The sequence below is a fragment of the Triticum dicoccoides genome, chromosome 3A (assembly GCF_002162155.2).
Source record: "Triticum dicoccoides isolate Atlit2015 ecotype Zavitan chromosome 3A, WEW_v2.0, whole genome shotgun sequence".
In the NCBI taxonomy this organism is placed as follows: domain Eukaryota; kingdom Viridiplantae; phylum Streptophyta; class Magnoliopsida; order Poales; family Poaceae; genus Triticum; species Triticum dicoccoides.
The window spans coordinates 698,905,291-698,932,825 of NC_041384.1; the positions used below are offsets into that span (position 1 = coordinate 698,905,291).

At 46.9% G+C, this 27,535-nt stretch overlaps 1 protein-coding gene across 1 annotated transcript; it reads left to right on the forward strand.

Moving 5' to 3' along the window:
• The first annotated feature begins 1,054 nt into the window (after window positions 1-1,054).
• Window positions 1,055-4,073, forward strand: LOC119270305 (tetraspanin-18-like). Its single transcript, XM_037552302.1, has 7 exons — window positions 1,055-1,151; window positions 1,182-1,377; window positions 1,467-1,566; window positions 1,715-1,795; window positions 1,892-1,996; window positions 2,192-2,386; window positions 3,629-4,073. Exons 2-7 carry the CDS (start codon window positions 1,187-1,189, stop codon window positions 3,695-3,697), a joined length of 741 nt encoding a protein of 246 aa, XP_037408199.1. The 5' UTR covers window positions 1,055-1,151; window positions 1,182-1,186; the 3' UTR covers window positions 3,698-4,073.
• Window positions 4,074-27,535: the final 23,462 nt, after the last annotated feature.

Below are 27,535 nucleotides of genomic sequence, written 5' to 3' on the forward strand. Positions count from 1 at the left end.
AGAAATATAAGAATATGTACAATTTTGTCCATACGCTCCTCAAACCAAACCTTAGTCGCTGGAAATTTAACCTACCAAGTTCATGACCTATCTTATTCGTTTTCCCGTTACAATGTTCAAACCAGTAAGAAGAAAATCACAGGCGAATAAATAGCAATCACAAAAAAAAAAATGCCGCCGTCGCTCCGGTCGAACGTCCTTTATTCTTCATGGTATTATGTCTTCCATATTTTTAGAATTAATAACAGGGCGATTGCATCCTACCTTTTGTGCAAGAAATAAGCCGGGTCTCATAGCCAAAGTTTCTATCATTAGGACGTGAACACACCAATCAATCTTTCAATTTCTGCCAACAATGAATTTTTCTTTATCATCTCTGAATACAACGTTAGCTGTGTCCCTAAGCACATGATCAAAAGATGCATTAACATCAAGCTTTACAAAACTCATAGGAGGTCTAATCCATCCTTCTCTTTTACTAGTTGCATTGCGGGAGCAAGCATTAACAACATTTGCCGTTATAGCATGAATCCCCATAGAAATGCGGAACGCATCTTGAAACTTTTTTGTATGAATCAATCTACGTCTATCCCACCATAAGTCCCAAGCGGTAATAGCAATCGATTCACGAGCTTCCTGAGGCCCAATATAGATAGACCCCGGTTTGGCGTAAGAAGTAAGAATTCAAGGATCGCCTCTCCCGCACGGTCAATAACACAAGCTTTGTTAATCCCTCGGTCCATTCCCAACTTATTTCAACCCCCCTTTGCTTTCCGAGAAAGAAACACCGTGTGTTTTGTATCTTCTGGCCCATTAAAACACGAGGGGCAAATGGGCGAAATTTCTAGATGTCTATTGGTAAGCGTAACACGCGACACGCAGAGTGCCAGTATGCCAAACGGGTGACATGACACGGATTCACGCTGGAGTTGGCGTTGCTCGTAACAGAAAACACAAAACACAGAACATGGGTAGCTGCAAACTAACTAACACGCCCCTTCAAAAAAAAAAACAAAAAAAAAATAACTAACACGCGTGGCCCACGTCTCAGAGATGTACTTCCAGCTGGCCTCCTCCTCAATCATCCATCCATCCTCTCCCAAATCCAGCGGAGCTTTGCTTCCTCTTCCTCTTCCTCTTCTCCCCTCAACCCAAACTCAAATCCAAATCCCCGAACCCACCGGCGATGGCGCGCGGCGGCCGCTCCGAGAAGAGCGGCGGCGGGTGCGGGCGGTGCTGCCTGGGGTTCCTGCTCAAGCTCCTCGCCTTCCTGCAGGCCTTCGCCGCCCTCTCCGCCGTCCTCTACGCCGCCTCCATCCTCTCCCGGTGGGCGCGCCACCATGAGCTCCACATCCACCACCTCCTCCCAGACCTATGGTATGTACTTCTATCTCCTCTATCTCCCTCCCGCCCTCCACTTCCCTTCCCGCCGGTATGTAATCCTGATCCAACTTTTTGGCCCGCAGGTTCGCGTGCGCCGTCATGGCCGCCGGCCTCCTCTACTGCGCCATCCTCCTCGCGGGCTACGTCGCCGCCGAGGTCAGCAGCGGGTGCTGCCTCTGCTTCGTAAGATCCACCACAACTCATACTCATCCATCCATTCATTCCCCCTCGTGCTTGCTTGTGAATAATCATATTCATATTCATTCCTAGTGATTCGTGTATCCGTACTAATTAATCATTTGTTTCTGATGATAACAACTGATTATTCCAGTACACCGGCTTGGCAATGGTGATGATGCTGCTCGAGGCCGCCGTGGCCGGACGCATCCTCCTCAACGAGCACTGGATCCAGGTGGGTTCATTGGATGCACATTCATTCCCCTGACAGCAATAAGTTCAGTTCAGTTGATAAAACCAGAGCACTGATCGATTCCTCTTCTTCTTGCAGGATCTGCCGCATGACCGCACCGGAGAGCTTGAGAACCTCGTCTCCTTTGTCAATGCCAACCTCGACCTCTGCAAATGGGCTGCTCTCGCTACCGTTGCCACTCAGGTGCGTCAGATTGATATGAACAAGCGTTTTCATCAGTTCAAACGGCACGCCAAGTATACACATGCCTTTAAGTTGCATGCTCCAATAAGGCTCTTCCACAATAATTTCCACTAGTAATAACTAATAAGATAAACAAACCTACTCTGTTTTCCTTTCCACCTCGAGGAGGATGATCTGATCTGTTTACATGTACAGGCACTCTCGCTTTTCTTGGCGATGGTTCTACGAGCCATGGTTTCACCCACGAGTGGCGACTATGACAGTGATGAAGATTTTGTGGTCATAAGGAGGCCGCTGCTTATTGCCCGAGGAGCTCCATCCTATCTCCCTACCACCGCCGACCCCAGGGGTGGTCATCCGAACTTATGGAGCTCATCAATGAGGCAGAAGGTGAGAATTGCTTATCCTCCAACGCTTGCTTGCACTGATTTCAGATGGGACTATGCAACCTAAGCAAGAGTGCACTATCGTTAACGACAATATGTTTGCTATACTGTGCAACACTGTTCATCCTAGCAAACTGAAGAATGTTTTGAATCGTTAATCAAGCACATATTTTGCTACATTGAAAAAAGCACATATTTTTTCCTTTTAGTTTCAATTTGTCAAGATTATTTTGCTGGAAACTTTTATATTTGCTCTTACTTTCATGAGTCATGGCCCTCAGCTGCTTGATACCATAATTATCTTGTACTCTACTACTATATGCGTAGTCCAGCGGAGGATTTAGAACACAACCTGATTGTAGCACACACCGTAGTTGAAGCATTTCTAGATGAGTACTAGTTCGTTTTGTTTACTCCTACAAGGCTATAACCAAGCAAGCAATCTGAAGAAAAAGGTGTTAAAGTTGTGTTGTATGCTGATTAGTGATTACACATTATCTGGGTTGGATCATATGTTAGCTTTAGGGTCAAGTTAGTACTATCCTTTATACTTTTTCAATACATCAAAGACGCAAGCCTTTTGTGTCGTTGAGTTGTAAAGACTAAAGACAGACTAGTTGGCTGGAAACCGTTCGCATACATTTCTTTAGCAGAGATGCAACAATAATGTGGAGCACGTTGATTGCAAAAGTTACACGCCCCAATAGTGAGTCCTGTATTTCTACTTGAGATTATGTCTGCACATCACTCTTCTCCCTAGCAAACTGAAAGAATATTTTGAACCATTAAGGAAGCACATATTTTTCTATTTGGCTTCAATTCGTCAGGCTTATTTTGCTGGAGACTTTTATGTCTCAACATTTGCTGTTACTCATGAGTCATGATGCTCATCTGCTTGATAGCCTCTGTCATAAGTTTTTCTTCTTCTTTTTTTCTACCGTAATTGTTTTGTACTCTACTGCATGAGTCTGACAATCTAACCTTATGCGAAATCTTATTATCTTGCTTATTATTATTATTTTATAGTATGACTCGTTTCATATATCATGAAAGGCTATGACGATGTAACCTCAAGCCAAATAGCAAAAAAATCATGGCGACTTTATTATATGAACGAATCGCGCCCTTCGTTCAACACTGAAAATCTATTCCCATCCCACCAGCCCTGTGTTTCTTCTTGATTACTACATCAACTGAAAAGAGCAATGTGAACTAATAATTTTTTTTCCTCCTTTGTGCCCTCTAGTATGGACTGAACTCCTCGGGGGACTACACCTACAACACACTGGGTCAAAATGCAGTGCCACCGCAGTGAGAAGCTTATGTGCGACAGGTGATGAAGGAAGAGCATGCATGGCTTTGTTGGAAGCACCTGTGCAGCATATTTGTAGTATCTGGTTATATTCCATGGTGTAATGCGCACTATATAATTTGTGCATCCAGCCAATCTCGAACTCATTGTACATAGTTCCATCATTAGTGAAGATCATGTATGTGTGACCCTGGCTGGCTAGTTGGAAAGGACTTGTCAACATTTCGTTGGATGTTTGTTAAGCTAGCTGGTGATAGCAGTTTATGATGTGAAAAAAGATCTTGTAAAGTAATGTTACTAGCACAGTTTCACTTGTGTGGTGAGATAGTATTGTTATGCCGCCAAGTATTACATGCTATGTATCTGTTCTTAAACCTCCTCTTTTGGGTGCAGCGGCACTTTGCATAAAAAATGATCTTTCAGAAGTACTCCCTCCGTCTCATAATGTAAGACGTTTTTCGACGTTGAAAAATGTCTTACATTATGAGACGGAGGGAGTACTATGCTAAATAACTTTGAGGTAATGTTTTTTTTGTTTTTGAAATGGAGGCAAAAGATTTGCCTCATATATCAACTAAGAAGAGGATATAATTTTTGATACAAGCCCCAAATGCATTGTCATGCTGTAGCTCGCCATTGTTCAAATGTTCATATGATGGAGCAACCCTGTATTTTGTTTTTTGTTTTGAAAGGTCGTCCCTGCGTGCGCGCCCACGCTGCAGACCTCACCTACGTACGCCACGCACCCTCCCGCGCAGGGTCTCCTGTCGGTCGACGCTGTGGTTCCAACGCTTCCCCTCCATGCTCCCACGTGCTCCTGCTCACTGATTGAATAGCAGCTCCTACCAGCTACCTAAAAGCCCCGCTCCAAACGGCCAAGCTAAGGAAGATGATGCCCACCCCACATGCATTTGCCCGCCCCGATCTTGTGCTACAAACCTCTCTGTTTGTTTCGTCGTTTAGATGCGTGCGCGTGCGTTCTAGGGCTAGTTCACTGATCAGAGACAACGCGCACGTATTCTGAATTACAAGTTCATGGCTGGATTCAGAGGAATAGCACTTTTTTTTTTCTCTTGTGTGCATGCAGATTGCAGAAACACACAAGAAAAAAGCCCTCTTCTTGTGCTCCTTTCCTTTGTACTCCCTCTGTAAACTAATATAAGAGCATTTAGATAACTACTTTAGTGATCTAAACGCTTTTATATTAGTTTACAAAGGGATTACTCTCTAAATCGTTTAATCAAGATGAGTAGATTCAGGACTCACGCACAAGACTATTTGGAAGAAGAAATTCAGGCACCAAATCAAGGTGAGTGGATTCAGGCCCGCACTCGGAGAATAATCAACGGCACGCACATCGATCAACACGGGTATAATTAACAACAAGATAGACTTGCAACAAGAGAATGACTTTAGCTTTACAGTCCGATGGAATTCAGCAGAAATTGAGATTATTCTTCCACCCAACCCAACACGCATCAGTCAGAAAAATCCAGACACCAACCAAACGCCTACCACCACAGCACCAGCCACTTGCCTGCCTTGAGCGCCGCCGATCGAGGTCGAGGCTCCCACCACCGCACCACCACCATGATGCCACGTCAGTAGCACGGGACGACGACGCAGCGCCTGCGCCGGGGCTGCGGCGAGCAGACGACGAACAGCAGCATGATGACGAAGGCGGCCATCACCAGCGGCAGCAGGTTGAACCCCGCCTCCTCCTCCTCCTGGCTGCAGCACATCTTCCCCATGGCCGATCGCCCGCTCGCTTTTCTCACAGACAGAGCGGTTTCTTGGCTTGGAGGAACAAGGAGACTGGGCGAGGAACAAGGGAAGAAGTCCTTCTTTCGTGGTGCAGTGGAATTTCTGCTGTATCTATCTATCTTAAAGACCTCTCCCCTCTCTCTTCCTCCCCCTCTCCGCGTCCGGTGGGTCGGTCGGTCGTCTCAGAATGAAACTTCTACACTATTTCCCTATGGCACTTGTGAAGTTGGCTCGCTTGCGTGGTTTGTGGCATCATGCATGTGGGGGTGGTTGCGGCGTCGCCGTCGAGCTCTTCTATTCCGCTTCCATGATGGGATTTCTTTTCGCTTGTTGGTTGGGGACGCGACAATAGAGTCGAGTCCACCAATCCATCAATCAATCACCTACGCACCCACCGCGAGGACAGACCCAGAGCTAGCCCACTACCAACAGATCGATCAGGACGCTTGGGTGGGCCTGCTACGGGCAGCAGGTAGCTTCTAGATACATCCATTTCCGAGACAAGTAATTCCGAACGGAGGGATTACGTAGGAATGCAGCATGCTTTAGTTTAGTTAGTTAATTACCAACTGACACTGCAGGTCTGGTCAATGCGTCTTCTCCTCTGTGTTGGTACTGTTGTTGATAGTACAATCGTACGTACTGTCATTATCGTCAGGCGATTAGTCTAAACCTCGGTTGATTTGGACGCCGGTGAAAAGCATGGCTGGAAGCAGCCGCCGGCTCTACTGAAAATTCCGTGATGGTGAAAGACCCGACTTTGTGTTTTTGCTGCTCTGTTTAATGCGTGTTGTTCAGCAAATCAGCATGATTGTATGCAGTATATAGATATCATTGACATTTGCACTGAAAGCATGGTATGTATGCATGATTAATTGAGCACGCAAGTGGCGATTACTCTACGCCAATTTGGGCACCGATACGCGCATGGATAGTATACTTTTATACCAAGAACACCTTTGCTGTCAGGGTACGACCTTGATCGGGTGCTTGCCGCGACTAGGTCAGGGCCTCCCACCTTACTAGTAAATCTTAATGTAAACATATACCATCGCAAATTCCCAATGATTGAGACGGCAATGCTACTACTCCTGATGCATCATTGTATTGCCATGCATTTATTCGTTTTGAGAAAAAGGAGAAGCTGACGTGCACCGCAAAGGTACACGCCGGCCTAAATTATAGATGTTTGCCACTCTTTTCTATGTAAGTGTGGGCCATTCGACATTTCTAGGTCGGTTATATTTAAGGAATTTTACCCTTTCTTTTGTACTCGTTTGTATTTTTGACAGGAATTACACCATTTAAGGAATATTAATTCATTTTACCCCATTTAATGAAACGTGTGCCGCATTTTACCCTTTTATTGTTTTAAGTATGTTCTATCAAGCTGGTCTAATTTCTATCAAAAAAGTCAAATGAGGGTGGTAGAGACTAGGATTTGATTTTTTGGGGTTTATTTTTATGTGATAGCGGGTGGTATAGGCTTGGAGCAAATATATACTTATAATTCATACTTTGCATTTTGTTTAAAAGATGGTGTCACGTTAAGTTCAGTTCAATAGTTTTTCTCTTTTTATTCATCATTCCGTCACATACTTTCTAGATTTTATTGTTTTAAAATACAAATTTAGAACACTCTTAAATTTGTTTTTCTAACCCTAGATTGATAGGAAATGCCGGTGGGATGTACGGCGTCGCGACGAACCACGTGGTGCGAGTCGCTGACACCCATCTCTTTATATAGTGCAGGTGACAGGGGCCCGTCAACCATAATGGGTTGAGCACCCCCGATCAGGGCGCGGATCTAAGCGCTCGGTGGGCCGTTGGGCCCACACGGTGGAGATCATCCTAAAAGAACCATGTTGCTCCACGTTGTGTGTCGCGTCGGAGACACTTCACATGAATGTGCCTCCGAACCCGAGGCTGACCCAGATCGCTATTTGGGATTGGCAATAGGACCTGCCTAACAGGCGAGTTTTCCGGTTCCACTTGCAACGGAGTCAAGATTACTCGGTTGATTTAGACACTGGTGAAAAGCATGACTGCTGGTACTGCTAGAAATGCCATGCCGGACTCTGTTTTTACTGCTCTGTTTCAGTACACATAGTACAACATACATGATTCTGGGTATGGATGTGATCGACTTTTGCACCGAAAACAGGGTATATGCATGATTGACTCGGCAAGTAGCGATTACTCTACGTCAAATTGGGTGATGCTACGCGCATAACTAGCACTTCCGTCGAGAGCCACTTGCTGTCTTTGTACGACCTTGATCGGGTCATCCTTCACCGCGATTAGGTCAGGTCAGGTCTCACTCCTACCAGACCTGACCTGACCTTCGGTCCTGATGTAAACAAAGAGCACTGGGAAGATGGCAACGCAACTCCCGGTGCATCATCCCCGCAAACAAAACTCCCGGTGCATCATCTATTTGCCATGCATAGTCGTTTTGATTATATCACAACCTGACGTGCACCACAAAAGGTACACGCCTGCTTGGATCCGGAATTTGCCTCTCTCCTTTGTGTGTGTGTGTGTGTGTGTGTGTGTGTGTGTGTGGCCTTCAACTTTTTCAGCGGCAAATTGATAGTGAGTTTCACTTCTACTCTCTAACAATATTGAGTTCGTGACACCTTTTACCCCCATCTATACCTGCCATATGTTGGGCCGGGCCGGGCCTAACAAAGCCCGTACCAGAAAACTTAGGCTTGTGCCTGGCCTAGCCCGGTCGTCAGGCCTAGATCTCAGGCCCAAGCCCGCCCCATCAGTGGAAAAGCCATCTAGGCCTCAGCCCTCCCCTTCCCTAAATCGCAAATATGACAAGCCCAAGCCCGACCTGGCTTGTCCATCGGGCCTAGATCTTAGGCCCAGGCCTGGCCCATGGGCAAGCCCGGGCCGGGTCGAGCTTTTTTGGGCCGGACGGGCCGGGTTTCCCATGTCCAGGTATACCCTCATCAAGCACATATTTTCAGATAGACCCTATTTAAGCAAATTTGTCCATTGTTTACCCCTTTTGATGTTTTGCTTTGTTCTTTTCGTCGGGGCCAATCACTCAGTCTCAGTCTCACGTGGAGAGGTGACTTAGATGCTACATCGGTGGCATGCTCATCGGAGATGCGTATGACATAGTAGATGGGATGCAGGGTGACTAGGTTAAGCTCGACTAGCGCGCTCGACTCAAGTGCGGTTCGACTAGCTTAGTTAGGGATTTGGAAGCATAAAGCTCGGGCTGCGGTGACTTGTCCTCGAAGGAACTGGTAAAGGGTAGCGGTAGATACTGAAGCAACCCTAAACTACATGCCAACATAAGGCCCTTGCTAGGCTCCTTCTCCTCACCCTGCAATTCACCTCTGCTCCTGAACTGCCACATGGCGAAACAAGGATGGTCATCATTGACTTGGGGTGAGTCGTGTGGCCTGTTCGGCCATAACCTTGTTGTCCCGCACCGTGTTTTGTGTTAGAGACGCCTCGAATCAATGCGCCTCCAAACTATTGGTTGATCAGCTCACCAATTAGGATGATCAATGTGGTCCACCCTGTTAGGGCATAATTTTCCCTGGTTTGTTTTGGTGATTGATGACAATACTTTTGCGGACTAATCGTGTGCATTAAGCTTTCCAGGTTATCTAATATAAGGGCACTATGCGATTGTTTCCCCTCGAGGACTTCACTTTAGACGGATTATTTTCCCTCATTTCTTTTCGGTGGAATTGAGTCGTGTGGGATAACCATACTATCAAGAGGGGATCCGTTTCGGAAGAGTATGGGTGGAATCATCACGTACACACTCTCCTTGCACCCTCGCCTTCTTCCTGCTTCTTTGGAGTATCTGTGCTGTGCAAAACAAGGGGTGCTGAGTGCTAAGCGGTAGTACCACGGTCAGGGCGGTAGTACCGCCTAGCGGCGGTAGTACCGCTGGCACTATCGCCCCTGCCGTGGTCTCGATTTTTCATGTCAGGTTTCCGTAAAGGACCACTCAGGGGAGCGGTAGTAGGGACGACAGTAGGGTGCGATAGTGCCGCTTATATTAGCGGTAGTACCGCTCCTACGCCCGCTCCAACTGCCGCTCAGCTCGCTGCCCTCCTCTATTTTCCAGCGGCTGTAGGGAGCGGCAGTACCGCTTATCGGCAGTAGTATCGCCCACAGGGAGGTAGTACCGGCCTAGTGCGTGTATTTCTCCTCGCTCAGCCCTGGTTTCCCTATGCCTTCTTGCCACAGCGGTAGTACCGTTGTGGCAACGGTAGTACCGCTCCGATAACGGTAGTACCACCCAGATGCGGGCTGCGGGCTGCATAACGGTTGGATGTGTACGCCCTCTATATATAGGGGTCTTCTTCTCCAAGAAGACTTACCCCTTCTTCCCCAAAACTCCATTGTTGCTCCACAAGCTTATTTTCGCCCGATCTCTCTCCATAGATAATCAAACTTGTTGATTTTCTAGGGATTGGTTGAGAAGGCCCAGATCTACACTTCCACCAAGATAAATTTGATCCCCCCACTAATCCCTTGCGGATCTTGTTATTCTTGGGTGTTTGAGCACCCTAGATGGTTGAGGTCACCTCGGAGCCATATTCCATTATGGTGAAGCTCCATGGTTTCGTTGGGAGCCTCCAATTAAGTTGTGGAGAGAGCTCCAACCTTGTTTGTAAAGGTCCGGTTGCCGCCTTCAAGGGCACCAATAGTGGAATCACGACATCTCGCATTGTGTGAGGGCGTGAGGAGAATATGGTGGTCCTAGTGGCTTCTTGGGGAGCATTGTGCCTCCACACCGCTCCAACGGAGACATACTTCCCCTCAAAAGGAAGGAACTTCGGTAACACATCCTCGTCTTCACCGGCTCCACTCTTGGTTATCTCGTGCCTTTACTTGTGCAAGCTTATTTGTATTATATCCCTTGCTTGCTTGTGTGCTTGTTGTTGTTGCATCATATAGGTTGCTCACCTAGTTGCATATCTAGACAGCCTACTTTGATGCAAATTTTAAATTGGTAAAGAAAAGCTAAAATTGTTAGTTGCCTCTTCACCCCCCTCTAGTCAACTATATCGATCCTTTCAATTGCTATCAGAGCCTCATCTCTTTATTAAGGACTTCACCATCCGAAGAGTATGATTGACAACATAGACGGTGAGGAGGAGCACTCCAGTGCGAATCGGTTCTTTTCTATGGCCGATGGGGGAACCACGGTCTCTCATGAGGAATTCAATGTGGCTTTGGACTTGTTGAAAACCTCCATGATGACCGAGGTTGAAAGCATGTTTAATAAATTCTTAGAAGGGCTTAAACTATCTACCGCACCAATGTAAGTGGGTGATCCCACTAACAAGGTGACAGATGCTAACTCCGACAAGGGGGAAGCTACTAGTGAAAAGGCTCCTTCTTCTAGTGGTAAAATTGGCAACAACATCTTTGCCCATGTGGAACCTCCACTTACTTATGGTGGACCGATTCCTTCCACTCATTTGAATCATGCCGGTCCTCCCCCTAAGATTGTGAAAAATGAGGCCTTTGATTCTTGGGTTTATTGCTTTAAGCGTCATTTGAACCATGTTAATACTAACCTTTGGAGAATCATTGAAGAAGCTTTTTATCTGCATGACCGAAGCAACTTCACCCCTAGAGAAGCTGCGGATAACCAATTCAGCGAGAATGCTCTATTCATCATCCAAGATGCTATCCCCCCGGAAGATATTGCGCATCTCCGACCATTCACCGTGGCAAAGGAAGCATGGCACCATGTTGTTTCCCTTTACAAGGGAAGTGCAAGCATTCGACGGTCCAACTATGAAGTGGTGCAAGATGAAGCCGATGAATTTGCTATGAATGAAGGTGAAGAACCTCATGAGCTCTATCGGAGACTAACCACACTCGCGGTCTCACTCCGCGATCATGGATCAAGGATACAAATGACAATTGGATCAAGCGGAAATTTCTCAAAGCCATGATGCCTTACCATAAGGCCGGAATTCCACACCTTGTCCTCAAGCGAAGTGTTGGATGAGTTTGTGGCAATGAGTATCTTGGACAAGACCGCCGACAATGCGGTATTGCGTTCTCAAAGAGCCAAGAAGCCCAATCTTGCTTTGAAGGCCAAGGCTAGTGTGGAAGAAGAGGAGGAAGAGGAAGAAGAGGAGAGCAACCCCGAAGATACAAAATATGATTATCATGAGCACATGGCTCTCTCTTCAAGACAATTTTGGAGCAAGAAGAACTCAAGGCCCAACTTCAACAAGAGCAACTCAAGTGGTGTCAAGAGAAAGCAACGGGTGAGGACTTGCTACAATTGCCGCAATCTGAGCCACTTTGTTGCGGAATGCCCCGATGAGAAGAGGGAAGACAATGGTGGCAAGCTCATCCGGAAGGACAAGGCCAAGTCTTTCCCCAACAAGAACCACTTCACTAAGAAGACTCCTCCCAAGGGATTGGTGGCACAAGAAGAGTACAATGAGGATGATGATGAAGATGGTGAGACGGTTGCCATGGCCTCCGTGGCCATCGCGACAACACCCCGGGCGTCCCTCTTCATCACCCAATGAGAACATAACCGCCAAATGCCTCATGGCTAAAGCCACCAACAAGGTAAACCCCAAAATCAAAACTACCATCATAACTCATCCTTCTTTGACGGATTGCATTGATGAAAGTGTGTGTGTGTGTGGGGGGGGTCCAACGTGGAGGAAAATGAATTTGAGTCTTTTATGAGTAAGCTTAAGGGTAAATCCAAGAAGCACTTCGTTGCTCTCTTGGAACAACTTGGTGAAGCCAATGACATGATCGAGGCTCATGAAGACACCATCTCTAAGATGGAGGGGCATAGTCGTGACTATGCCGATGAGATATCAGATCTCTCTAATGCTCTTGAGGAAGAGCGTGGTCATCGCTTGGCTCTTGAGGAGTCACACAACAATGACCATGCTAAACTAAAGAAAGTTCTTGATCATGCTCTTGTTGTGTCTCGTGTGCTAAATTCCGAGAAGGCCAAACTTGGTGTTGATCTTGCTAGACTCAAGGAGGAGTTTTATTTCCTTGACAAGGCTCACAAGGCCTTGAAGAGTACTCACGCTAATCTTAAAGAGTCTCATGATCAACTCCAAGTGACGCTAACCAAGGAGAAAGCCACTTTTCCTCATATGGTTTTAACTGATAATGCAAATGCTACTAACCCTTGGCGAGGAGTCTCGAAATGGTCGAGACGTAAAGATCGATTTACTAGACGACTATATTCATACATCGGAAAGGTTCCGAGTGATTCGAGTATTTTTCGGAGTACCGGGGAGTTACGGGAATACGGGGAAGAAGTATTGGGCCTCATGGGCCAAGTGATGGAAGAGAGGAGGCAGGGCGCACAACCACCCTAGCCCAAACCGAATAGGACTAGGGGGGCGGACCCCTTTCCTCCCTCTCCTTCCTTCTCCCCTTCCCCCTTCCTTTCCTCCTCCTAGTAGGAGTAGGAAAGGGTAGTCCTACTCCTACTAGGAGGAGGACTCCTCCTCGTAGAGAGCCCTAGGAGGGCCAGCCAACCTCCCCCTTGCTCCTTTATATACGGGGGCAGGGGGCACGCTAGAACACACAAGTTGATCATTGATCCCTTAGCCGTGTGCGGTGCCCCCCTCCACCATAATCCACCTCGATCATATCATAGCGGTGCTTAGGCGAAGCCCTGCGTCGGTAGCAACATCATCACTGCCATCATGCCATCGTGTAGACGGAACTCTCCCATGAAGCTCTGCTAGATTGGAGTTCATGGGACGTCATCGAGCTCAACGTGTGCTGAACTCGGAGGTGCCGTTCGTTCGGTACTTGGATCGGTCGGATCATGAAGACGTTCGACTACATCAACCGTGTACTCATAATGCTTCCGCTTACGGTCTATGTGTTGGGGAACGTTGCAAAAAACAAAAAATTTCTACGGTTTCACCAAGATCCATCTAGGAGTTCATCTAGCAACGAGTGATTAGATGCATCTACGTACCTTGTAGATCGCGAGCGGAAGCATTCAAAGAACGGGGATGAGGGAGTCGTACTCGACGTGATTCGAATCACCAAAGATCCTAGCACCGAACGGACGGCACCTTCGCGTTCAACACACGTACGGAACAGCCACGTCTCCTCCTTCTTGATCCAGCAAGGGGGAAGGAGAGGTTGAGGGATATGGCTCCAGCAGCAGCACGACGGCGTGGTGGTGATGGAGCTGCAGTACTCCGGCAGGGCTTCGCCAAGCACTATGGAGGAGGAGGATGTGTTGGAGAGGGAGAGGGAGGCACCAAAGATCAAGGTCAGAAGTCCTCCATCTCCCCCACTATATATAGGAGGGCCAAGGGGGGGGGGGGCGCCGGCCCTAGGAGATCTAATCTCCTAGGGGGGTGCGGCCAAGGGGAGGAATCCCTCCTCCCCAAGGCACCTAGGAGGTGCCTTCCCCTCCTAGGAATCTTCCTCCTTGAAACCCTAGGCGCATGGGCCTCTTGGGGCTGGTGCCCTTGGCCCATGTAGGCCAAGGCGCACCCCCTACAGCCCATGTGCCCCCCCGGGACAGGTGGCCCCACCCGGTGGACCCCCGGGACCCTTCCGGTGGTCCCGGTACAATACCGGTGACCCCGAAACTTGTCCCGATGCCCGAAATAGTACTTCCTATATATAATTCTTTACCTCCGGACCATTCCGGAACTCCTCGTGACGTCCGGGATCTCATCCGGGACTCCGAACAACATTCAGGTTACTGCATATACATATCCCTACAACCCTAGCGTCACCGAACCTTAAGTGTGTAGACCCTACGGGTTCGGGAGACATGTAGACATGACCGAGATCGCTCTCCGGCCAATAACCAACAGCGGGATCTGGATACCCATGTTGGCTCCCACATGCTCCTCGATGATATCATCAGATGAACCACGATGTCGAGGATTCAAGCAACCCCGTATACAATTACCTTTATCAATCGATATGTTACTTGCCCGAGATTCGATCATCGGTATCCCAATACCTCGTTCAATCTCGTTACCGGCAAGTCACTTTACTCGTACCGTAATGCATGATCCCGTGACCAGACACTTGGTCACTTTGAGCTCATTATGATGATGCATTACCGAGTGGGCCCAGTGATACCTCTCCGTCATACAGAGTGACAAATCCCAGTCTTGATCCGTGTCAACCCAACAGACACTTTCGGAGATACCCGTAGTATACCTTTATAGTCACCCAGTTACGTTGTGACGTTTGGTACACCCAAAGCACTCCTACGGTATCCGGGAGTTACACGATCTCATGGTCTAAGGAAAAGATACTTGACATTGGAAAACTCTAGCAAACGAACTATACGACCTTGTGCTATGTTTAGGATTGGGTCTTGTCCATCACATCATTCTCCTAATGATGTGATCTCGTTATCAATGACATCCAATGTCCATAGTCAGGAAACCATGACTATCTGTTGATCAACAAGCTAGTCAACTAGAGGCTTACTAGGGACATGTTGGTGTCTATTATTCACACATGTATTACGATTTCCGGATAACACAATTATAGCATGAATAAAGACAATTATCATGAACAAGGAAATATAATAATAATGCTTTTATTATTGCCTCTAGGGCATATTTCCAACAGTCTCCCACTTGCACTAGAGTCAATAATCTAGTTACATTGTGATGAATCGAACACCCATGGAATTCTGGTGTTGATCATGTTTTGCTCTAGGGAGAGATTTAGTCAACGGATCTGCTACATTCAGGTCCGTGTGTACTTTACAAATATCTATGTCTCCATCTTGAACATTTTCACGAATGGAGTTGAAGCGACGCTTGATGTGCCTTGTCTTCTTGTGAAACCTGGGCTCCTTGGCAAGTGTAATAGCTCCAGTGTTGTCACAGAAGAGCTTGATCGGCCCCGACGCATTGGGTATGACTCCTAGGTCGGTCATGAACTCCTTCACCCAAATTGCTTCATGTGCTGCCTCCGAGGCTGCCATGTACTCCGCTTCACATGTAGATCCCGCCACGACGCTCTGCTTGCAACTGCACCAGCTTACTGCCCCTCCATTCAAAATATACACGTATCCGGTTTGTGACTTAGAGTCATCCAGATCTGTGTCGAAGCTAGCATTGACGTAACCCTTTACGACGAGCTCTTCGTCACCTCCATAAATGAGAAACATTTCCTTAGTCCTTTTTAGGTACTTCAGGATATTCTTGACCGCTGTCCAGTGTTCCTTGCCGGGATTACTTTGGTACCTTCCTACCAAACTTACGGCAAGGTTTACATCAGGTCTGGTACACAGCATGGCATACATAATAGAACCTATGGCTGAGGCATAGGGGATGACACTCATCTCTTCTATATCTTCTGCCGTGGTCGGACATTGAGCTGAGCTCAATTTCACACCTTGTAACACAGGCAAGAACCCCTTCTTAGACGCCCAACTATGAAGTGGTGCAAGATGAAGCCGATGAATTTGCTATGAATGAAGGTGAAGAACCTCATGAGCTCTATCGGAGACTAACCACACTCGCGGTCTCACTCCGCGATCATGGAGCAAGGATACAAATGACAATTGGATCAAGCGGAAATTTCTCAAAGCCATGACGCCTTACCATAAGGCCGGAATTCCACACCTTGTCCTCAAGCGAAGTGTTGGATGAGTTTGTGGCAATGAGTATCTTGGACAAGACCGCCGACAATGCGGTATTGCGTTCTCAAAGAGCCAAGAAGCCCAATCTTGCTTTGAAGGCCAAGGCTAGTGTGAAAGAAGAGGAGGAAGAGGAAGAAGAGGAGAGCAACCCCGAAGATACAAAATATGATTATCATGAGCACATGGCTCTCTCTTCAAGACAATTTTGGAGCAAGAAGAACTCAAGGCCCAACTTCAACAAGAGCAACTCAAGTGGCGTCAAGAGCAAGCAACGGGTGAGGACTTGCTACAATTGCCGCAATCTGAGCCACTTTGTTGTGGAATGCCCCGATGAGAAGAGGGAAGACAATGGTGGCAAGCTCATCCGGAAGGACAATGCCAAGTCTTTCCCCAACAAGAACCACTTCACTAAGAAGACTCCTCCCAAGGGATTGGTGGCACAAGAAGAGTACAATGAGGATGATGATGAAGATGGTGAGACAGTTGCCATGGCCTCCGTGGCCATCGCGACAACACCCCGGGCGTCCCTCTTCATCACCCAATGAGAACATAACCGCCAAATGCCTCATGGCTAAAGCCACCAACAAGGTAAACCCCAACATCAAAACTACCATCATAACTCATCCTTCTTTGACGGATTGCATTGATGAAAGTGTGTGTGTGTGTGTGGGGGGGGGGGTCCAACGTGGAGGAAAATGAATTTGAGTCTTTTATGAGTAAGCTTAAGGGTAAATCCAAGAAGCACTTCGTTGCTCTCTTGGAACAACTTGATGAAGCCAATGACATGATCGAGGCTCATGAAGACACCATCTCTAAGATGGAGGGGCATAGTCGTGACTATGCCGATGAGATATCAGATCTCTCTAATGCTCTTGAGGAAGAGCATGGTGATCGCTTGGCTCTTGAGGAGTCACACAACAATGACCATGCTAAACTAAAGAAAGTTCTTGATCATGCTCTTGTTGTGTCTCGTGTGCTAAATTCCGAGAAGGACAAACTTGGTGTTGATCTTGCTAGACTCAAGGAGGAGTTTTATTTCCTTGACAAGGCTCACAAGGCCTTGAAGAGTACTCATGCTAATCTTAAAGAGTGTCATGATCAACTCCAAGTGACGCTAACCAAGGAGAAAGCCACTTTTCCTCATATGGTTTTAACTGATAATGCAAATGCTACTAACCCTTGGCGAGGAGTCTCGAAATGGTCGAGACGTAAAGATCGATTTACTAGACGACTATATTCATACATCGGAAAGGTTCCGAGTGATTCGAGTATTTTTCGGAGTACCGGGAGTTACGGGAATACGGGGAAGAAGTATTGGGCCTCATGGGCCAAGTGATGGAAGAGAGGAGGCAGGGCGCACAACCACCCTAGCCCAAACCGAATAGGACTAGGGGGGCGGACCCCTTTCCTCCCTCTCCTTCCTTCTCCCCTTCCCCCTTCCTTTCCTCCTCCTAGTAGGAGTAGGAAAGGGTAGTCCTACTCCTACTAGGAGGAGGACTCCTCCTCCTAGAGAGCCCTAGGAGGGCCAGCCAACCTCCCCCTTTCTCCTTTATATACGGGGGCAGGGGGCACGCTAGAACACACAAGTTGATCATTGATCCCTTAGCCGTGTGCGGTGCCCCCCTCCACCATAATCCACCTCGATCATATCATAGCGGTGCTTAGGCGAAACCCTGCGTCGGTAGCAACATCATCACTGTCATCATGCCATCGTGTAGACGGAACTCTCCCATGAAGCTCTGCTAGATTGGAGTTCATGGGACGTCATCGAGCTCAACGTGTGCTGAACTCGGAGGTGCTGTTCGTTCGGTACTTGGATCGGTCGGATCATGAAGACGTTCGACTACATCAACCGTGTTCTCATAATGCTTCCGCTTACGGTCTATGTGTTGGGGAACGTTGCAAAACACAAAAATTTTCTACGGTTTCACCAAGATCCATCTAGGAGTTCATCTAGCAACGAGTGATTAGATGCATCTACGTACCTTGTAGATCGTGAGCGGAAGCATTCAAAGAACGGGGATGAGGGAGTCGTACTCGACGTGATTCGAATCACCAAAGATCCTAGCACCGAACGGACGGCACCTCCGCGTTCAACACACGTACGGAACAGCCACGTCTCCTCCTTCTTGATCCAGCAAGGGGGAAGGAGAGGTTGAGGGAGATGGCTCCAGCAGCATCACGACGGCGTGGTGGTGATGGAGCTGCAGTACTCCGGCAGGGCTTCGCCAAGCACTATGGAGGAGGAGGATGTGTTGGAGAGGGAGAGGGAGGCACCAAAGATCAAGGTCAGAAGTCCTCCATCTCCCCCACTATATATAGGAGGGCCAAGGGGGGGGGGGCGCCGGCCCTAGGAGATCTAATCTCCTAGGGGGGTGCGGCCAAGGGGAGGAATCCCTCCTCCCCAAGGCACCTAGGAGGTGCCTTCCCCTCCTAGGAATCTTCCTCCTTGAAACCCTAGGCGCATGGGCCTCTTGGGGCTGGTGCCCTTGGCCCATGTAGGCCAAGGCGCACCCCCTACAGCCCATGTGCCCCCCCGGGACAGGTGGTCCCACCCGGTGGACCCCCGGGACCCTTCCGGTGGTCCCGGTACAATACCGGTGACCCCAAAACTTGTCCCGATGCCTGAAATAGTACTTCCTATATATAATTCTTTACCTCCGGACCATTCCGGAACTCCTCGTGACGTCCGGGATCTCATCCGGGACTCCGAACAACATTCAGTTTACTGCATATACATATCCCTACAACCCTAGCATCACCGAACCTTAAGTGTGTAGACCCTACGGGTTCGGGAGACATGTAGACATGACCGAGATCGCTCTCCGGCCAATAACCAACAGCGGGATCTGGATACCCATGTTGGCTCCCACATGCTCCTCGATGATCTCATCGGATGAACCAAGATGTCGAGGATTCAAGCAACCCCGTATACAATTCCCTTTGTCAATCGATATGTTACTTGCCCGAGATTCGATCATCGGTATCCCAATACCTCGTTCAATCTCGTTACCGGCAAGTCACTTTACTCGTACCATAATGCATGATCCCGTGACCAGACACTTGGTCACTTTGAGCTCATTATGATGATGCATTACCGAGTGGGCCCAGTGATACCTCTCCGTCATACGGAGTGACAAATCCCAGTCTTGATCCGTGTCAACCCAACAGACACTTTCGAAGATACCCGTAGTATACCTTTATAGTCATCCAGTTACGTTGTGACGTTTGGTACACCCAAAGCACTCCTACGGTATCCGGGAGTTACACGATCTCATGGTCTAAGGAAAAGATACTTGACATTGGAAAACTCTAGCAAACGAACTATACGACCTTGTGGTATGTTTAGGATTGGGTCTTGTCCATCACATCATTCTCCTAATGATGTGATCTCGTTATCAATGACATCCAATGTCCATAGTCAGGAAACCATGACTATCTGTTGATCAACAAGCTAGTCAACTAGAGGCTTACTAGGGACATGTTGGTGTCTATTATTCACACATGTATTATGATTTCCGAATAACACAATTATAGCATGAATAAAGACAATTATCATGAACAAGGAAATATAATAATAATGCTTTTATTATTGCCTCTAGGGCATATTTCCAACAGTCTCCCACTTGCACTAGAGTCAATAATCTAGTTACATTGTGATGAATCGAACACCCATGGAATTCTGGTGTTGATCATGTTTTGCTCTAGGGAGAGATTTAGTCAACGGATCTGCTACATTCAGGTCCGTGTGTACTTTACAAATATCTATGTCTCCATCTTGAACATTTTCACGAATGGAGTTGAAGCGACGCTTGATGTGCCTTGTCTTCTTGTGAAACCTGGGCTCCTTGGCAAGTGCAATAGCTCCAGTGTTGTCACAGAAGAGCTTGATCGGCCCCGACGCATTGGGTATGACTCCTAGGTCGGTCATGAACTCCTTCACCCAAATTGCTTCATGTGCTGCCTCCGAGGCTGCCATGTACTCCGCTTCACATGTAGATCCCGCCACGACGTTCTGCTTGCAACTGCACCAGCTTACTGCCCCACCATTCAAAATATACACGTATCCGGTTTGTGACTTAGAGTCATCCAGATCTGTGTCGAAGCTAGCATTGACATAACCCTTTACGACGAGCTCTTCATCACCTCCATAAACGAGAAACATTTCCTTAGTCCTTTTCAGGTACTTCAGGATATTCTTGACCGCTGTCCAGTGTTCCTTGCCGGGATTACTTTGGTACCTTCCTATCAAACTTACGGCAAGGTTTACATCAGGTCTGGTACACAGCATGGCATACATAATAGAACCTATGGCTGAGGCATAGGGGATGACACTCATCTCTTCTATATCTTCTGCCGTGGTCGGACATTGAGCTGAGCTCAATTTCACACCTTGTAACACAGGCAAGAACCCCTTCTTAGACTGATCCATGTTGAATTTCTTCAATATCTTATCAAGGTATGTGCTTTGTGAAAGACCTATGAGGCGTCTTGATCTATCTCTGTAGATCTTGATGCCTAATATATAAGCAGCTTCTCCAAGGTCCTTCATTGAAAAACTCTTATTCAAGTAGGCCTTAATGCTGTCCAAGAGTTCTATATCATTTCCCATCAAAAGTATGTCATCTACATATAATATGAGAAATGCTACAGAGCTCCCACTCACTTTCTTGTAAACGCAGGCTTCTCCATAAGTCTGCGTAAACCCAAACGCTTTGATCATCTCATCAAAGCGAATGTTCCAACTCCGAGATGCTTGCACCAACCCATAAATCGAGCGTTGGAGCTTGCATACCTTGTCAGCATTCTTAGGATCGACAAAACCTTCCGGATGCATCATATACAATTCTTCCTTAAGGAAACCATTAAGGAATGCCGTTTTGACGTCCATTTGCCATATCTCATAATTGTAGAATGCGGCAATTGCTAACATGATTCAGACGGACTTTAGCTTCGCTACCGGTGAGAAAGTCTCATCGTAGTCAACCCCTTGAACTTGTCGATAACCCTTAGTGATAAGCCGAGCTTTATAGATGGTCACATTACCATCCGCGTCTGTCTTCTTCTTAAAGATCCATTTATTTTCTATGGCTCGCCGCTCAACGGGCAAGTCAGTCAAAGTCCATACTTCGTTTTCATACATGGATCCTATCTCGGATTTCATGGCTTCTAGCCATTTGTCGGAATCCGGCCCCGCCATCGCTTCTTCATAGTTCGAAGGTTCACCGTTGTCTAACAACATGATTTCCAAGACAGGGTTGCCGTACCAATCTGGTGCGGAACGTGTCCTTGTGGACCTTTGAATTTCAGTAGGAGCTTGATCAGAAGTATCCTGATCATCATCATTAACTTCCTCTCTAGTCGGTGCAGGCACCTCAGGAACATTTTCTTGAGTTGCGCCATTTTCCGGTTCAAGAGGTAATACTTCATCAAGGTCTACTTTCCTCCCACTTACTTCTTTCGAGAGAAACTCCTTCTCTAGAAAGGATCCATTCTTGGAAACAAAGATCTTGCCTTCGGATCTGAGGTAGAAGGTATACCCAATAGTTTCTTTAGGGTATCCTATGAAGACGCATTTTTCCGACTTGGGTTCGAGCTTTTCAGGTTGAAGTTTCTTGACATAAGCATCGCATCCCCAAACTTTTAGAAACGACAGCTTAGGTTTCTTCCCAAACCATAATTCATACGGTGTCGTCTCAACGGATTTCGACGGAGCCCTATTTAAAGTGAATGCGGCAGTCTCTAAAGCATACCCCCAAAAAGATAGCGGTAAATCGGCAAGAGACATCATAGATCGCACCATATCTAATAGAGTGCGATTACGACGTTCGGACACACCATTACGCTGAGGTGTTCCAGGCGGCGTGAGTTGTGAAACTATTCCACATTTTCTTAAGTGTGTGCCAAACTCGTGACTCAAGTATTCTCCTCCACGATCTGATCGCAGGAACTTGATTTTCCTGTCACGTTGATTCTCAACCTCACTCTGAAATTCCTTGAACTTTTCAAAGGTCTCAGACTTGTGTTTCATTAAGTAGACATACCCATATCTACTCAAGTCATCAGTGAGGGTGAGAACATAACGATAGCCACCGCGAGCCTCAACACTCATTGGACCGCACACATCAGTATGTATGATTTCCAATAAGTTGGTTGCTCGCTCCATTGTTCCTGAGAACGGAGTCTTGGTCATTTTACCCACGAGGCATGGTTCGCACGTGTCAAATGATTCGTAATCAAGAGACTCTAAAAGTCCATCAGCATGGAGCTTCTTCATGCGTTTGACACCTATGTGACCAAGGCGGCAGTGCAACAAGTATGTGGGACTATCATTATCAATCTTACATCTTTTGGTACTCACACTATGAACATGTGTAGCATTACGCTCGAGATTCATTAGAAATAAACCATTCACCATCGGAGCATGACCATAAAACATATCTCTCATATAAATAGAACAACCATTATTCTCGGATTTAAATGAGTAGCCATCTCGAATTAAACGAGATCCTGATACAATGTTCATGCTCAAAGCTGGCACTAAATAACAATTATTAAGGTTTAAAACTAATCCCGAAGGTAAACGTAGAGGTAGCGTGCCAACGGCGATCACATTGACCTTGGAACCATTCCCAACGTGCATCGTCACCTCGTCCTTTGCCAGTCTCCGTTTATTCCGCAGCTCCTGTTTTGAGTTACAAATGTGAGCAACCGCACCGGTATCAAATACCCAGGAGCTACTACGAGTACTGGTAAGGTACACATCAATTACATGTATATCACATATACCTTTCGTTTTGCCGGCCTTCTTGTCCGCTAAGTATTTGGGGCAGTTCCGCTTCCAGTGACCACTTTCCTTGCAATAAAAGCACTCAGTCTCGGGCTTGGGTCCATTCTTTGGCTTCTTCCCGGCAGCTTGCTTGCCGGGCGCGGCAACTCCCTTGCCGTCCTTCTTGAAGGTTTTCTTACCCTTGCCTTTCTTGAACTTAGTGGTTTTATTCACCATCAACAGTTGATGTTCATTTTTGACTTCTACCTCTGCTGATTTCAGCATTGCAAATACTTCAGGAATGGTCTTTTCCATCCCCTGCATATTGAAGTTCATCACAAAGCTCTTGTAGCTTGGTGGGAGCGACTGAAGGATTCTGTCAATGACCGCGTCATCCGGGAGATTAACTCCCAGCTGAGTCAAGCGGTTATGCAACCCAGACATAGTGAGTATGTGCTCACTGACAGAACTGTTTTCCTCCATCTTACAGCTGAAGAACTTGTTGGAGACTTGATATATCTCGACCCGGGCATGAGCTTGGAAAACCATTTTCAGCTCCTCGAACATCTCATATGCTCCGTGTCTCTCAAAACACTTTTGGAGTCCCGGCTCTAAGCTGTAAAGCATGCCGCACTGAACGAGGGAGTAGTCATCGGTACATGCCTGCCAAGCGTTCATAACGTCTTGTTCTGCAAGGAGAACAGGTGCGTCACCTAGCGGTGCTTGTAGGACATAATCTTTCTTGGCAGCTATGAGGATGATCCTCAGGTTCCGGACCCAGTCCGTGTAGTTGCTGCCATCGTCTTTTAGCTTGGTTTTCTCTAGGAACGCGTTGAAGTTGAGGACTACGTTGGCCATTTGATCTACAAGACATATTGTAAAATATTTAGACTAAGTTCATGATAATTAAGTTCATCTAATCAAATTATTCAATGAACTCCCACTTAGATAGACATCCCTCTTCTAGTCATCTAAGTATAACATGATTCGAGTTAACTAGGCCGTGTCCGATCATCACGTGAGACAGACTAGTCAACATCGGTGAACATCTTCATGTTGATCGTATCTTCTATACGACTCATGCTCGACCTTTCGGTCTTCTGTGTTCCGAGGCCATGTCTGTACATGCTAGGCTCATCAAGTCATCCTAAGTGTTTGCATGTGTAAATCTGTCTTACACCCATTGTATGTGAACGTTAGAATCTAACACCCGATCATCACGTGGTGCTTCGAAACAACGTACTGTCGCAACGGTGCACAGTTAGGGGGAACACTTTCTTGAAATTATTATGAGGGATCATCTTATTTACTACCGTCGTTCTAAGCAAACAAGATGCAAAACATGATAAACATCGCATGCAATCAAAATAATAATAGTGACATGATATGGCCAATATCACATAGCTCCTTTGATCTCCATCATGGGGCTCCATGATCATCTTGTCACCGGCATGACACCATGATCTCCATCATCATGATCTCCATCATTGTGTCTCCATGAAGTTGCTCGCCAACTATTACTTCTACTACTATGGCTAACGCGTTTAGCAATAAAGTAAAGTAATTTACATGGCGTTTCTCAATGACACGCAGGTCATACAAAAAATAAAGACAACTCCTATGGCTCCTGCCGGTTGTCATACTCATCGACATGCAAGTCGTGATTCCTATTACAATAGCATGAACATCTCATACATTACATATAGATCATTCATCATTCATCACAACTTTGGCCATATCATATCACAAAGCACTTGCTGCAAAAACAAGTTAGACGTCCTCTAATTGTTGTTGCAAGTTTTACGTGGCTGAAATAGGGTTCTAGCAAGAACGTTTTCTTACCTACGTGAAAGCCACAACGTGATTTGTCAACTTCTATTTACCCTTCATAAGGACCCTTTTCATCGAATCCGCTCCAACTAAAGTAGGAGAGACAGACACCCGCCAGCCACCTTATGCAACTTGTGCATGTTAGTCGGTGGAACCGGTCTCACGTAAGCGTACATGTAAGGTTGGTCCGGGCCGCTTCATCCCACAATACCGTTAAAGCAAGATAAGACTAGTAGCGGCAAGAAAGTTGACAACATCTACGCCCACAACAAATTGTGTTCTACTCGCGCAAGAAGAACTACGCATAGACCTAGCTCATGATGCCACTTTTGGGGAACGTTGCAGAAAAAAAAATTCTATGGTTTTACCAAGATCCATCTAGGAGTTCATCTAGCAACGACTGATTAGATGCATCTACATACCTTGTAGATCGCGAGCGGAAGCGTTCAAAGAACGGGGATGAGGGAGTCGTACTCGACGTGATTCGAATCACCGAAGATCCTAGCACCGAACGGACGGCACCTCCGCGTTCAACACACGTACGGAACAGCTACGTCTCCTCCTTCTTGATCCAGCAAGGGGGAAGGAGAGGTTGAGGGAGATGGCTCTAGCAGTAGCACGACGGCGTGGTGGTGATGGAGCTACAGTACTCCGGCAGGGCTTCGCCAAGCACTATGGAGGAGGAGGATGTGTTGGAGAGGGAGAGGGAGGCACCAAAGATCAAGGTCAGAAGTCCTCCATCTCCCCCACTATATATAGGAGGGCCAAGGGGGGGGGGAGCCGGCCCTAGGAGATCTAATCTCCTAGGGGGGTGCGGCCAAGGGGAGGAATCCCTCCTCCCTAAGGCACCTAGGAGGTGCCTTCCCCTCCTAGGACTCTTCCTCCTTGAAACCCTAGGTGCATGGGCCTCTTGGGGCTGGTGCCCTTGGCCCATGTAGGCCAAGGCGCACCCCCTACAGCCCATGTGGCCCCCCGGGACAGGTGGCCCCACCCGGTGGACCTCCGGGACCCTTCCGGTGGTCCCGGTACAATACCGGTGACCCCAAAACTTGTCCCGATGCCCGAAATAGTACTTCCTATATATAATTCTTTACCTCCGGACCATTCCGGAACTCTTCGTGACGTCCGAGATCTCATCCGGGACTCCGAACAACATTCGGGTTACTGCATATACATATCCCTACAACCCTAGCGTCACCGAACCTTAAGTGTGTAGACCCTACGGGTTCGGGAGACATGTAGACATGACCGAGATCGCTCTCCGGCCAATAACCAACAGCGGGATCTGGATACCCATGTTGGCTCCCACATGCTCCTCGATGATCTCATCGGATGAACCACGATGTCGAGGATTCAAGCAACCCCGTATACAATTCCCTTTATCAATCGATATGTTACTTGCCCGAGATTCGATCATCGGTATCCCAATACCTCGTTCAATCTCGTTACCGGCAAGTCACTTTACTCGTACCATAATGCATGATCCCGTGACCAGACACTTGGTCACTTTGAGCTCATTATGATGATGCATTACCGAGTGGGCCCAGTGATACCTCTCCGTCATACGGAGTGACAAATCCCAGTCTTGATCCGTGTCAACCCAACAGACACTTTCGAAGATACCCGTAGTATACCTTTATAGTCATCCAGTTACGTTGTGACGTTTGGTACACCCAAAGCACTCCTACGGTATCCGGGAGTTACACGATCTCATGGTCTAAGGAAAAGATACTTGACATTGGAAAACTCTAGCAAACGAACTATACGACCTTGTGCTATGTTTAGGATTGGGTCTTGTCCATCACATCGTTCTCCTAATGATGTGATCTCGTTATCAATGACATCCAATGTCCATAGTCAGGAAACCATGACTATCTGTTGATCAACAAGCTAGTCAACTAGAGGCTTACTAGGGACATGTTGGTGTCTATTATTCACACATGTATTACGATTTCCGGATAACACAATTATAGCATGAATAAAGACAATTATCATGAACAAGGAAATATAATAATAATGCTTTTATTATTGCCTCTAGGGCATATTTCCAACACTATGAGGGTATGTGGACGATACTCTTCCCTCTTGTTGCTATGCATCACCATGATCTTGCGTGTGTGTAGCAATTTTTTTTTTGAAATTACTACGTTCCCCAACACTTCGGGTCCATAATTATTAGCTAGATGGCTTCTTCTCTCTCTTTGGATCTCAATACAAAGTTGTCCTAGATTCTCTTGGAGATCTATTCCATGTAATTCCTTTTGCGGTGTGTTTGTCCAGATCCGATGAATTGTGGGTTTATGATCAAGATTATCCATGAACAATATTTCATTCTTCTCTGAAATTTTGTTATGCATGATTTAAATATCTTTGCAAGTCTCTTCGAATTATCAGTTTGGTTTGGCCTACTATATTGATCTTTCTTACAATGGGAGAAGTGCTTAGCTTTGGGTTCAATCTTGCGATGTCCTTTCCCAGTGACAGCAGGGGCATCAAGGCATGTATTGTATTGTTGCCATCGAGGATAAAAAGATGGGGTTTATATCATATTGCTTGAGTTTATCCCTCTACATCATGTCATCTTGCCTAATGCGTTACTCTGTTCTTATGAACTTAATAATCTAGATGCATGCTGGATAGCGGTCGATGTGTGGAGTAATAGTAGTAGACGCAGAATCGTTTCGGTCTACTTGTCGCGGACGTGATTCCTATATACATGATCATGCCTATGCACTTTTCTATCAATTGCTTGACAGTAATTTATTCACCCACCGTAGAATTTGCTATCTTGAGAGAAGCCACTAGTGAAACCTATGGCCCCCGGGTCTATTCTCCATCATATTATTTT